This window comes from Lepidochelys kempii, chromosome 7 (assembly GCF_965140285.1).
Source record: "Lepidochelys kempii isolate rLepKem1 chromosome 7, rLepKem1.hap1, whole genome shotgun sequence".
In the NCBI taxonomy this organism is placed as follows: domain Eukaryota; kingdom Metazoa; phylum Chordata; order Testudines; family Cheloniidae; genus Lepidochelys; species Lepidochelys kempii.
In genome coordinates, this window is record NC_136386.1 from 52830796 (window position 1) to 52845399 (window position 14604).

At 48.5% G+C, this 14604-nt stretch overlaps 1 protein-coding gene across 4 annotated transcripts in view; it reads right to left on the reverse strand.

Moving 5' to 3' along the window:
- PDLIM1 (PDZ and LIM domain 1) overlaps nucleotides 1-14604 on the reverse strand; it is a 92188-nt gene that overhangs the window by 52990 nt on the left and 24594 nt on the right. For all 4 annotated transcript variants that reach the window (XM_073352760.2, XM_073352764.2, XM_073352761.2 and 1 more), the window contains exon 2: nucleotides 10084-10235. In XM_073352760.2, coding sequence (XP_073208861.1) covers nucleotides 10084-10235 — 152 coding nt within the window. The remainder of the gene's footprint in view (nucleotides 1-10083; nucleotides 10236-14604) is intronic.

Below are 14604 nucleotides of genomic sequence, written 5' to 3' on the forward strand. Positions count from 1 at the left end.
GCTCCTTCTTAAAGCGCGGCTTGAATCCTTTGCACATATGGGTCTCCCCCAGGCACTTCAAGTGGGGATCGCTGATTGATATGGGCTTCTTGCACCACTCACACAGGTTTGAAGCCTAGGAACCAGGGCATGCCTTATCCCAAGGCTAAGTCCCTTACGGGACTACCTTACCTAAGCCTAAATACTAAAACTACTAACAAATGACTACAATTAACTATACACATGGGGATCGAAGACTTGCCAAGGCAAGAGGACATTCTAGCACCATCACTGGCGGTAAGAAGGAACTGGGATGCAGGGGGTCATCACCCCTTATACGGGCACGTACGCTCATGACTCCAAAGGGTGCCAGAGCCTACCTGCAGATACCACTGGGGGGAAATCTTCCAACAGCAGTGCACATGGCAAACAAACACATCTACAGTGGAATGGACATGAGCAAGCACTCAAAGAAGAAAAAATGGTTACCTGCCTTTCATAACTGTTCTTCGAGATGTGCTGTTCATGTCCATTTCATGGCCCACCCTCCTTACCTGCTGTTGGAGTTCTGGCAAGAAGGAACTGAAGGCGGGGCGTGGCGGTGCCCCTTCTACCAGCGCATATGCACACCACTCCAGAGGGCGCCAGAGCCAGTCCTACGATACCACTCAGGGAAAAACTTCCGGCACCAATGCATGTGGTGAGCAGACACACCAGACATGGAATGGACATGAGCAAGCACTAGAAGAAGAACGGATAATTTTCTTCAGAGACTGAGTCTGTACTCTGGCCAGCCTGGTTTCCACAAAATCCTCCTTAAAGTAGGATGTCCAAAGCCTTAATGAGCCATGGTGCTGTGTGGTAAACCCATAAGGGTCTCTGGTTTGTTGCCTTTGGTGCCTAGTCTTAGGCATATGGTTCTGATGAAATACATCCTAGAAAACTCACATCTCTGAGCCACTAGCGATTATCTTTGAAAACTAATAGAAGATGGGAGAGGACTGGAAAAGGGCAAATATAGTGCCAATCTACAAAAAGGGAAATAAAAACAACCCAGGAAATTACAGACCAGTTAGCTTAACTTCAGTACCCAGAAAGATAATGGAGCAAATAATCAATTTGCAAAAACCTAGAAGATAATAAGGTGATAAGTAACACCTTAAGTCAAGAACAAAGCTTGTCAAACCAACCTAATAATAGCTTTCTATCAGGTTAACAAGCCTTGTGGATAGGGGGAAAGCGGTAGACATGGTATATCTTGACTTTAGCTCTCGATACTGTCTTGCAGGACATTCTCATAAACAAACTAGGAAAATATAACCTAGATGGAACTACTATAAGGTGGATGCATAACTGGTTGGATAACTATTCCTAGAGAATAGGTATCAGTGGTTCACTGTCAAGCTGGAAGGGCATATCAAGTGGGTCCCACAGGGATCAGTTCTGGCTCCGGTTCTGTTCAATGTCTTCATCAATGATTTAGATAATGGCATAGAGCAGGGGCGGGCAAACTTTTTGGCCTGATGGCCACATCGGGTGGCTCCCCAAACAGCCAGGCGTGGCCTCGCCCCCTCATCCAACCCCCCCACTTCTCGCCCCAACGCCCGGCCCCCGCCAGGACTCCTGTCCAATCCAAACCTCCCCTGTTCCCTGATAGCCACCCCAGGACCCCTGCCCCATCCACCCCTCCCTGTCCCCTGATAGCCACCCCAGGACCCCTGCCCCATCCACCCCTCCCTGTCTCCTGATAGCCCCCTGGACCCTCCGCCCTGACTGCCCCATCCAACCCCTTCTCTCATTCCTGACTGCCCCCGCCCCGGGACCTCTGCCCCATCCAACCACCCCTTCTCCCTGACTGCCCCGGAACCCTTGTCCCTGACTGCCCCCTGCCGCCCCATCCAACCCCCCCTCCTTCCTGACTGGCCCCCCAGGACCCCCGGCCCCATTCAACCTCTGTTCCCCACCCTCTGATCACCTTGACCCCTATCCTCACCCCCGCCTCCTGCCCACCAAGCCCTCTATCCAATCCCCCCTGCTCCCTGCCCCCTTACCATGCTGCCTGGAGCATCAGTGGCTAGCAGTGCTACAGCCGCACTGCCCAGAGCACCAGGACATGCAGCCGCGTCGCCCGGCTGGAGCCAGCCACGCCACCGCGCAGCACAGAGCACCGGGTCAGGCCGTGGCTCTGCAGCTGCGCTGCCCAGCAAGAGCTCACAGCCCCCCACCCAGAGCATTGCGCTGGCAGCGCAGTGAGCTGAGGCTGCAGGGGAGGGGGAATAGCAGGGGAGGGGCCAGCCTCCCAGGCCAGGAGCTCAGGGGCTGGGCAGAACAGTCTTGCAGGCCGGATGTGGCCCGTGGGCCGTAGTTTGCCCACCTCTGGCATAGAGTACACATATAAAGTTTATGGATGATACCAAGCTGGGAGGGGTTGCAAGAGCTTTGGAGGATAGGATTAAATTTCAAAATGATCTGGACAAATTGGAGAAATGGTCTGAAGTAAATAGGATGAAATTCAATAAGGACAAATACAAAGTACAAATACAAAGGAACAATCAATTGTACACTTACAAAATGGGAAATTACTGCCTAGGAAGGAGTACTGCAGAAAGGGATCTGGGGGTCATAGTGGATCACAAGCTAAATATGTCAATACGTATTAGCAGGAGTGTTGTAAGCAAGACACAAGAAGTAATTCTTCCACTCCCCTCTGCGCTGATAAAGTCTCAGCTGAAGTACTGTGTCCAGTTTGGGGCATCACATATCAGGAAAGATGTGGACAAATTGGAGAAAGTCCAGAGGAGAGGAGAGCAACAAAAATGATTAAAGGTCTAGAAAACGTGACCTATGAGGGAAGATTGAAAAAACTGGGTTTGTTTAGTCTGGAGAAGAGAAGACTGAAAGGGGACCTGATAACAGTTTTCAAGTATGTAAAAGGCTGTTACAAGGAGGAAGGTGAAAAATTGTTCTCATTAACCTCTGAGGATAGGAGAAAAAGCATTGGGCTTAAATTGCAGCAAGAGAGGTTTAAATTGGACATTAGGAAAAACTTGCCGTCAGGGTAGCTAAGCACCGGATCAAATTGCCTATGGCAACTGTGGAATGTCCATCATTGGAGATTTTTAAAAACAGGTTAGACAAACACCTGTCAGGGATGGTCTAGTTATTACTTAGTCCTGCCTTGAGTGCGGGGGACTGGACTAGATGACCTACTGAGTTCCCTTCCAGTCCTACACTTCTGTGACTCTATCAGCTTGGACAGTATGATGTTGAATATCAAAGAAAGGTTTCTGCAATTCCCCTGGCCTTCAGGACACACAATCTCAGCACTTTCAGTAATCAGTGGCGGATTACTGCACGGGGCAATGAGGTCTGTGCCCAGGGGCCCTGGCCAATTTGGGGGCCCCTGCAAGAGCGCTAGGACTCTCGCTCTGCCCCGTGCTCCTCCCCCACACTCCCACGGGCCTGCTGCCCTGCTCCTTCTCTTCCCTCTGTGGCCCTGCCCGCTGGCCAGGCCAGAAGCCAGTGTCAAGCTGTGTATGGTAAGGTAAGCATACTCCCCCGCGCCCCTCCCCCCTTGCGTGGAGCTGGCCCAAACCCCTCATCCTTCCCCTCTGGGGGGGAGGGGAGTCTTGGGGGGAAGGGGAGGGCAGGGGTTAGGGCCCCGTGTGTGAGGAGAAGAAGAGAGATGTTATTTGGGCCCAAGGCCCCTCTGTCAGTAATACCCTTGTATAGCCTGTGAGGCACCATAGAAATAGTCCTGCTGATCCACAACTTAAATTTATACTAACTGTTAACGCTTCATTAGGGCTTATGTAGCTGGACCTAACCCTGAAGATCCTACTTGTTTCCAGAAGAGCATCCTGATAATGGGCTTTTGGTTCTCTATTTTTGAGCAGCTCCCCCCCGGTGGAGGAACGTAGCTGAGGAATTATTCCAGCTTTCTGCTCCACGCACCCTATGAATAGCTTTGCAGGCATGAGCAGTCACTGGCTTTCGTTCTCCTATTTGTCTCACGGCTTGGTGGAATACTTCTGCACACCTGACTGCAGTCACCTTCTTTGCTTGCAGAGAAGCCATCTGGGATTAACAACAGTCTCCTTACCAGATGTATTATCTATTCCCATTTCCAATTAGTCCCTGTGGATAGTTTTTAGGGGCTTTTGTTTTCTGCTAGTTTATTTGACACTCCAGAAAAAGGAGTGAGTGAAGTATCTTTTGCCCCACAAACACCATTCATTAAATCATTATGGCAGTTTCTTCCAGAAGCAAAAGCCCAGAGAAGCATTTACAGGAAGAGTTCAGCTTAACGAACACTTCCATCTTCCTTTCTTTTCATTCTGTACAAAGGAACAAACACTCTCCAAACAGTCCGGGAGCATGAATGACAGGGACTAGGCACCACAGGTGGAGCCAGGAGCTCCTAAGCTCCAACCCTGCCATCAATTTGCGGACAGAGTTTGGACAAGTCAATGGTGAGCAAGGGACTCCTTTCCCACAGAAAGCCTTCCAGTGGCCAAGCACATTGTATCCACCATGCTGAGTGTCCTTGATGCCCTGTCCAGCACAGCCATAGGACTACTGGGCCAGTCATCTCAGCCAGCAGAGCTACTGCACACGGTGAACAGGCTCATCAACCCATTCTGCTTAGCTCAGGGACCAGATCCAAGCATCGGATGATGTGAAGAGTTGTCAGCATAATTTATTGTTTGGATCAACTGGATGCATATGGAGCTAACTAGAAAAGAAAATTCCACCCTGGACCTGTTTGTATTACTCTTGGTAGCATCAGTTTCCAAAAATGCCTTCTTCCACCTCCAGCTCGCTAGAAAACTTCATCCTCTCCTCCCAGAAGAAAACCTGGTCACAGTGATCTATGCATTCATCACCTCCAGGCTGGATTACTGTAGCTGAAGCATGACTGTGAAGATGATGCACAGACTTTATCTGCTCACCTTCTCCATGAATTAGGGCACCATGAGCACATTATGCCTGGACTCAAGTCCCTCCACTGGCCCCCAGGAAGCTTCTGATGCCAGTTTAAGGCCTTGGTCTTGATTTTCAAAGCAATTCATAGATCAAGCCCCAGCTACATCAAAGACCAAATTTCTATCTATGAACGAGGGCAACAGCCATGCTCCTCTGGGGCAATGCAGACCACAAACCCAAGGACGAAGCATGTGAGAGCTGGCGACAAAGCATTCTTTGTAAAAGGGATCCAACTATGGAACAATCTACAAGAGGAGATCAGTCAAATCCAGAATGTGACTGTCTTTAGGAAACATTGAACAACCTTCCTCGAGAGCCTTTCCACCATACAAGCACCCCTTCTATTTCTGAGTCCCTACGAACACCACCCTTAAAAACCCCCACAAGCCCCACCCAGAAGCAGAGCTTTGACCCTGGAAAGCGATAGGTGCCAGAAATTTTATGAAGTCCACTAGGGACTTTGCTTTTGTTACCGATTTTATGCGGAAGGTACTCAGATGTTACAGTGATGGGTGGTAATATAAAGCCCTAAGATGGATAGACAGAGAGATCTCCCTCCCCCTCACACTTCTTGCCAATCCCAGAGCTCGTTTTGGCATATGGCACTCATTTCCTGAGCATATCAGCACAATAGAAGATGGTGTCTCATTGAGCATTTGGTGATGCTATGTATGGAGAGCGCACTGCAAAACTAAGTTGGATTATATTCAGTCAGAGCCACTGCCCAGCTCTGCAGGCCTGCTCAGCTGGTTAGAATTATTCTTCTGGGCTGCTTCCCTGCCCTGCTCTAATGAAATGCACAAAGTGCAGCCATAAAGTAAATGACTTGCTGATTAACATTAGCACACACATTTAACAGACTAAATGATCTGTAAGGGTGCACTTGCCCACAGGCTCTACCAGCTCTGCCCTCCTCAACTCCCGGCCAACCAGACCCACTCAGGGGGAACCAGGATACTTCAAAGGGGTACACGTGCTTCCCTACAGGGAGCAAGAGGGCTGCCAAGTTATATTCTGCACCATTCTGATCATGAGAAATGGTAGGCCTAACCCAGGCTAATCACACCACTTTCACTGCACCCGGTCCCCAGCTCCCAGCTATCAATTGTCAGCTCCTTTAGCCAGGAAGCACGACCTCTTCCTGGACTGGGAAGCGCCTGGTGAAACTATTGGTTTTGGAACTATCCAAACAATGTTAGAATTCTCAATACTGCAGATCAGCCCTGGGCTGTGGAGCCCCCTCACCCCCCCCAAACAAGTCCCCCAGCACCTCACCACCACCCCCCCAACAAGTCCCCCTCAGAGAGAGCAACTCCAAGGACACTGGCAAAGCAGGCAGTTTGCAGATACCCTTTGGGGGAAGGAACAGAGGATTGAAAGCTTATTGTGGAGGAAAGAGGGGCAACAAAGAAGGTTCCTAAGGACCAAATTTCCAAAGTGACAAACGAAGTAAATGGGAGCTGCGAGTCGTCAGTACCTCTGAAACGTCAGACCCCAGATTTTTAAAAAGCAATGGGCTTAGGAGAAGGAGATCACACTTTCCCCTTTGCTGTGCCTCTGTGTGCATATGGTGCAAATGCCAAGCCCCGAGTGGCAGGGGAAACGAGAAGTCTCTCTCCCGAGAGCTCAGAATGGAAGATAAGGCGAGACATCTGTTCCCTACAATAATGACTCACGATTGGCTCAGTGGCAGAACTAAAGAAAAACCTTTTATGGCTCTTGTAGGTTAAGACAAATCCATGCAATGGTATTTGACACAGATAACTAGGCTCCAGGAGGAACTTCAGCTGCTACCCACAATGCTGAAGACTTTATCAAACCATCTGAGGAGCTTATGCAGGGAGATTTAAAGCCAGTTTGAACAGCCTCCATAGGCTACTCCTTGCTTTCCTTTAGTCTCAACTAGTGCAGTGCTCTATGACTTTACGGCTCCCTCTCTGCTACAAGGGTACTAAACTGATATTTTATCTAACATACATGTAGTGTAGTTGTACCCATGTCAGTCCCAGGATATCAGAGAGACAAGGTGGGTGAGGTAATCTCTCTTATTGGACCAACTGCTGTTGGTGAGAGAAGAGCTCTGTGTGGCTCGAAAGCTTGAGAAGTTGGTCCAATAAATCATTTTATCTAACAGACACAGAAAGGCTGTGGTTTGCACAGCTGTTCCCTGATTACTGAGGGTGTTTCATTCCTAGAACTCAACAGGTGAGTTCACATTCAAATGATGCACTGGCAATTTGCAATGTTATCCTTGGAGTCACCCACATGGGCTGCGGTCGAGCTGCATGCATTCCACTTAAAGTACAGCTCATCAGGGGCCACCAAAAGTACCAAAAGGCAGAAGCACTGAGCTACTGAAAGAAAACACTGCAATATGGGCACCATGTCAGTCTGCATTGTTTGAGTGAGTAACTCCATTAAACTTTAAAGGTAAATCTAATTCTTGCTAGTATTAGTGGGGGAAGCAAAAGTGGATGGGAATCTGGGAGGCAGTGACCATGAGTTGGTTGAGTTCAGGATCCCGACGCAGGGAAGAAAGGTAAGCAGCAGGATACGGACCCTGGACTTCAGGAAAGCAGACTTCGACTCCCTCAGGGAACGGATGGCCAGGATCCCCTGGGGGGACTAACTTGAAGGGGAAAGAACTCCAGGAGAGCTGGCTGTATTTCAAGGAATCCCTGTTGAGGTTACAGGGACAAACCATCCCTATGAGTCGAAAGAATAGTAAGTATGGCAGGCGACCAGCTTGGCTTAATGGTGAAATCCTAGCGGATCTTAAACATAAAAAAGAGGCTTACAAGAAGTGGAAGGTTGGACATATGACCAGGGAAGAGTATAAAAATATTGCTCGGGCATGTAGGAATGTTATCAGGAGGGCCAAATCGCACCTGGAGCTGCAGCTAGCCAGAGATGTCAAGAGTAACAAGAAGGGTTTCTTCAGGTATGTTGGCAACAAGAAGAAAGCCAAGGAATGTGTGGGCCCCTTACTGAATGAGGGAGGCAACCTAGTGACAGAGGATGTGGAAAAAGCTAATGTACTCAATGCTTTTTTTGCCTCTGTTTTCACTAACAAGGTCAGCTCCCAGACTGCTGCGCTGGGCATCACAAAATGGGGAAGAGATGGCCAGCCCTCTGTGGAGATAGAGGTGGTTAGGGACTATTTAGAAAAGCTGGACGTGCACAAGTCCATGGGGCCGGACGAGTTGCATCCGAGAGTGCTGAAGGAATTGGCGGCTGTGATTGCAGAGCCATTGGCCATTATCTTTGAAAACTCGTGGCGAACCGGGGAAGTCCCGGATGACTGGAAAAAGGCTAATGTAGTGCCAATCTTTAAAAAAGGGAAGAAGGAGGATCCTGGGAACTACAGACCAGTCAGCCTCACCTCAGTCCCTGGAAAAATCATGGAGCAGGTCCTCAAAGAATCAATCCTGAAGCACTTGCATGAGAGGAAAGTGATCAGGAACAGTCAGCATGGATTCACCAAAGGAAGGTCATGCCTGACTAATCTAATCGCCTTCTATGATGAGATTACTGGTTCTGTGGATGAAGGGAAAGCAGTGGATGTATTGTTTCTTGACTTTAGCAAAGCTTTTGACACGGTCTCCCACAGTATTCTTGTCAGCAAGTTAAGGAAGTATGGGCTGGATGAATGCACTATAAGGTGGGTAGAAAGCTGGCTAGATTGTCGGGCTCAACGGGTAGTGATCAATGGCTCCATGTCTAGTTGGCAGCCGGTATCAAATGGAGTACCCCAAGGGTCGGTCCTGGGGCCGGTTTTGTTCAATATCTTCATAAATGATCTGGAGGATGGTGTGGATTGCGCTCTCAGCAAATTTGCGGATGATACTAAACTGGGAGGAGTGGTAGATACGCTGGAGGGGAGGGATAGGATACAGAAGGACCTAGACAAATTGGAGGATTGGGCCAAAAGAAATCTGATGAGGTTCAATAAGGATAAGTGCAGGGTCCTGCCAAGAAGGCCAATGGCATTTTGGGATGTATAAGTAGGGGCATAGCGAGCAGATCGAGGGACGTGATCGTTCCCCTCTATTCGACATTGGTGAGGCCTCATCTGGAGTACTGTGTCCAGTTTTGGGCCCCACACTTCAAGAAGGATGTGGATAAATTGGAGAGAGTCCAGCGAAGGGCAACAAAAATGATTAGGGGACTGGAACACATGAGTTATGAGGAGAGGCTGAGGGAACTGGGATTGTTTAGCCTGCAGAAGAGAAGAATGAGGGGGGATTTGATAGCTGCTTTCAACTACCTGAAAGGGGGTTCCAAAGAGGATGGCTCTAGACTGTTCTCAATGGTAGCAGATGACAAAACGAGGAGTAATGGTCTCAAGTTGCAGTGGGGGAGGTTTAGATTGGATATTAGGAAAAACTTTTTCACTAAGAGGGTGGTGAAACACTGGAATGCGTTACCTAGGGAGTTGGTAGAATCTCCTTCCTTAGAGGTTTTTAAGGTCAGGCTTGACAAAGCCCTGGCTGGGATGATTTAACTGGGAATTGGTCCTGCTTCGAGCAGGGGGTTGGACTAGATGACCTTCTGGGGTCCCTTCCAACCCTGATATTCTATGATTCTATGATTCTATCCTTGTATGTGGCCGGAACTGGCTGGCTAACAGCTAACAGAGCAGGAAGCCACATAGTGCTAAATTAATTCATCATGAAGATGCATGCTTGTGGTTACTCCTCCACCTTGGTTATTAGTTACTATGACAACAGGGGTATCTTAGTGCTTAAAAATAAAACCCAGGATCTGCTAGAGTGCTATTACTTTGGTCTTACATGTCCACTAGAATGAAAAGATCCCAGCTACTTTACCTTCCTTCAGTTTCCTCCTCTCAGGAGTCACAGAACAGGCCTAGCAATGTGTCCAACTATCAGCCAGTCGGCCACCTGGACTGCTGTTTTCATTGTGCCAAAGAGCAGCGAACACATGCAAACAGCATTAAGTTTAAAGGCTGAACTGCAATTCATTGTTGCAATCCAAACCATGCCACTTAACCCAGAAAAGAGGCCAGGACAGATAAGCCAATCAGATACTGTTGCCATCAAAGTACAACACAACAACAGTTGCCCCCAGGATGAGCACATCCTCTCAGTGACTTACCTGCCAACTGTCAGAGTTATCTCATCTATGCAGCTCTTGATTTTGTTCTGCGCTTCTAAGTGTGTCATGTTATCCGTGTTCTCCCCATCAATTGCCACAATGACATCTCCTATACATAAATTGGCTATTGCAGCTTTGCTGCCAGGAGTCACCTAGGAGAGAATAAGAAGGTAACAATCCAAGAAAAACTGGATTCTTCCATACAATTTCTAGTCCCTTCAAAGTGACATCCCAGACAAATTTCAGAAACAGACAAAGTGTTGTCTAGTTGATATCAAGGAGTCGGGGGCGGGGCAAGAGAAATCAATATAAAAGGTATGTTTTAAATAAAAGGACTATGGAGTTTAGATCCAGATGCCAATTTCCCAAAAATCCAGAAGTATTAGAATCCAGGGTTTTGCTTTGAATCATAGATATGGGGATGTCATGTTTTCCCCATATGCAAACTTCAAACATTTATTTCTTCATCTAGATGACTAAGGAAAACCACCAAGAATGAACAAAGTCTCAGAGAGAGAGAGAGAGAGAGAGAGAGAGAGAGTGTGAGCAAGCACAACAGAGAAAGAGCAGGAGCGTGCTCAGCAACTCACTAACATTCTGCAACTGAATGCAACTGCTCTCCACCATGGAGGGCCTCACAGTGGGCAATTAGGAAGGCAAGCTCTTTAGAAACGGAAAGAGGCAATCCGCTAAAAACAGTGTGACAGAAGCATTACAGAGAAACGTACACTATGGAAGGCAGCTACACAAGTTCAGATCTGGATCACGTGCTTAAAAATCTGAGCACGGGGGTGAGGTTTGGGCCTGAGATTTTGGTTTAGGCCTCATCTCTCATTTTAATGAGTCAATTAAAATAAAAAATAGTTGCAGGGTAATATTTCCCACTGTGAAGTAAGCGACGTGGAAGATAAAAATGGAGCAATTCAAGCAGGATGGGATGTTCTGCATACATAGCCAAAGCGCTGGAAATTTAATCCCATATCTAACAAGTGCTGCTGTGAGCACTACGACATTTAGGGATGGCAGGGTAGCCATACAGAGAATTAATATATCCAGACGCATTGGAGCTTCTATTGGGTTTTGCCTAGCTTATGCAGAACTGTGCCGCACTGTGAGCGCTGACATACACTCAGGCTCCTCTTCCACATTTCCATTTCTTTAACACTAGCAAAATGATTCATTGATGCACTGCAGAACCCACTTCCCTGGACTTCAGCGGAGATGGGAGCAAGATGTCCTCTAATCTGAGCAATGAGCACACTTCTTTATCTCCTGTGGCCATGGATGGTTCTGTCTCTGCACCTGCAAGGTTCTGTGATCTTGTCCAGGGGCACTGGAACAGAGAGGGGCCAAGGGGCCACCTTTCGCCATGGGCCTGGCTCCCTGCTCCTCTGCTTCCCCCCCCCCCCCCAAGGTCCTACCCCCGAGTCAGACCGGAAGCTGGAGCCCAGCCCAGGTAAGAGCAGCATGGAGAGCCCAGGCAGCTCTGCAGAGCCTCAGACCCTCCACCTGCCCAGGATGGGTGGGCCAGAGAGCATCCCCGTCCCGTCCCCTGAGTCCCCCCGCCCAGGGCAGAAGGAGGGTCCATGGCTCCCCACAGCTGACCATGCCGTTCTTACCATGTCCCCCAAGGCCCCGTCCCCAGGCCAGACCAGAACCCGGAGCCAGGTCGGGGTAAGAGGTGGAGCTGTGCCCCAACCCCGAACAGGTGGAGGTCCCCCCGCTCCCCGGCCTGGCTCTGGCTTCTGGCTTGGCTGGGGTTTTTGGAGGGGAACGCGGAGAGGCAGCCATGGAACCACGGAGGGGGGGGCCTCCCCCCTCCCTTTTAGGAAGAATCCATCACCCCCGATTCTGTCACATCTCATAAGACAGCCAACATGCAGAGGCATGGGAGACACCTGCACTATGGGCCTGTTTCAAAGCCCATTGAGGTGAATGGAAAGACTCCCATTCAGGTCAATGGGCTGTGGCTGACCTAACCAGCACAGTGCTGGCCTAACCAGAACATTGATGAGGGCACAGCATCGCTCGAGGGCCTCATCTTTTAGGTCAGATTAGGGCTGTTGATTAATCGCAGTTAACTCACATGATTAACTCAAAAAAATTAATTGCAATTAAAACAATTAATCGTGATTAATCACAGTTTTAATCGCACTGTTAAACAATAGAATATCAATTGAAATTTATTAAATATTTTGAATATTTTTCTACATTTTCAGATATATTGTATTTTGGGTTGTAATTGAAATCAAACTGTATATTATTTTTTATTACAAATATTTGCACTGTAAAAATGATAAACAAAAGAAAGAGTATTTTTCAATTCACCCCATACAAATACTGTAGTGTTAATCTCTCCCATGGACATAGTGCTGCGCACACCAGCACTGTGGTCTGTGTAACTGATGTCTCTTGGAAAGCAGGGCGGGTATTCACACCGCTGAGAGACATACGGTGTAGTGAACCATAGCCCTCGTCACAGGCGCCGACTTTTCAAACTGCCAGGGGGTGGTCAGCCCCCAGCTTTGCCCCAGCCCCGCCCCTTCCCCCAAGGCCCCACCCTGCCACGCCTCTTCCTGCCCAGTTCCGCCCTCACCCGAGGCGCTGGGGGGCTACCAGTGGGTGCTCAGCACCACCATTTTTTCCCCAAAGGGGCTCCAGCCCCAGAGCACCCACAGAGTCTGTGCCTATGGCCCTCGTCACCTAATTCCCCTGGACTCCAATGGGAGTCAGGCACCAAATACCTTTGAGGGTCTAGGCCTCGGGCCCTGTACTGCTGTCAGATAAGAGCAGGCGGATCCCTGCGCCCACACAAAACTTGACGGACTTTGTGGAGAGGAAAGCACAGATCCAACTGCAAGGTCGGAGCCTAACTTAGGGCTTGTCTTCACGTACAGAGCTGCAGCAGCACCACTTTAGCGCTTTAAGGAAGATGCTCCTACACCGACCCAGCAACGTAGTTAATCCACCTCCCCAAAAAGCGGTAGCTATGGTGACGGGAGAAGCTCCCCTGCCAACACACTGCTGTCTACACGGTGGGTTAGGCCGGTATAACTGCACCACTCAGGGTTGATATTTTCATACCCCTGAGCGATGTAGTGATACCGATATAGGTCTGTAGCGTAGACATGCCCTAAGCAACGTTCACTCACAACTTTGCAACCATCAAGCAAGGTCCTTTAATGGCTCCGGGGGAGGAGACAGTGACCAAACCAGGGCTTAATCAGTTATTTAAGAAACTAGCCCAAGGAAATGAGAAAACTGGACTGATCTGAAACATAAGCACAGGTTAAACCATGTCCTGGAGCCAGGACACACCGAGTTTACGAACCTTGTGCACGGGAACAATTATTTATTCTTTGGACTCATCCTACTTTTCAGCTATGAAGTGGGGGGGTGGGAGGAATAAACAATGGGAATTAGTTTTACTTTGTATAATGACTCAACCACTCCCAGTCTCTATTCATGCCTATGTTAATTGTATCCAATTTGCAAATTAATTCCAATTCAGCAGTCTCTCGTCGGAGTCTGTTTTTGAAGTTTTTTTGTTGAAGAATAGTCACTTTTAGATCAGAAATCGAGTAACCAGAGAGATTGAAGTGATCTCCGACTGGGTTTTTGAATGTTATAATTCTTGACATCTGATTTGTGTCCATTTATTCTTTTACATAGAGACTGTGCAGTTTGACCAATGTACATGGCAGAGGGGCATTGCTGGCACATGATGGCATATATCACATTGGTAGATGTGCAGGTGAACGAGCCTCTGATAGTGTGGCTGATGTTATTAGGCCCTGTGATGGTATTCCCTGAAGAGATATGTGGACACAGTTGGCAACGGGCATTGTTGCAAGGATAGGTTCCTGGGTTAGTGGTTCTGTTGTGTGGTTGCTGGTGAGTATTTGCTTCAGGTTGGGGGGCAGTCTATAGGCAAGGACTGGCCTGTCTCCCAAGATTTGTGAGAGTGATGGGTCATCCTTCAGGATAGGTTGTAGATCCTTGATAATGCATTGGAGAGGTTTTAGTCGGGGGCTGAAGGTGACGGCTAGTGGCGTTCTGTTATTTTCTTTGTTAGGCCTGTCCTGTAGTAGGTGACTTCTGGGTACTCTTCTGACTCTGTCAATCTGTTTCTTCACTTCCGCAGGTGGTATTGTAGTTGTAAGAATGCTTGATAGAGATCTTATAGGTGTGTTTGTCTCTGTCTGAGAGGTTGGAGCAAATGTGGTTGTATCGTAGAGCTTGGCTGTAGACAATGGATCGTGTGGTGTGGTCTGAGTGAAAGCTGGAGGCATGTAGGTAGGAATAGCGGTCAGTAGGTTTCCGGTATAGGGTGGTGTTTACATGACCATCGCTTATTAGCACTGTAGTGTCCAAGAAGTGGATCTCTTGTGTGGACTGGTCCAGGCTGAGGTTGATGGTGGGATGGAAATTGTTGAAATCATGGTGGAATTCCTCAAGGGCTTCTTTTCCATAGGTCCAGATGATGAAGATGGCATCAATATAGCACGAGTAGGGGCATTA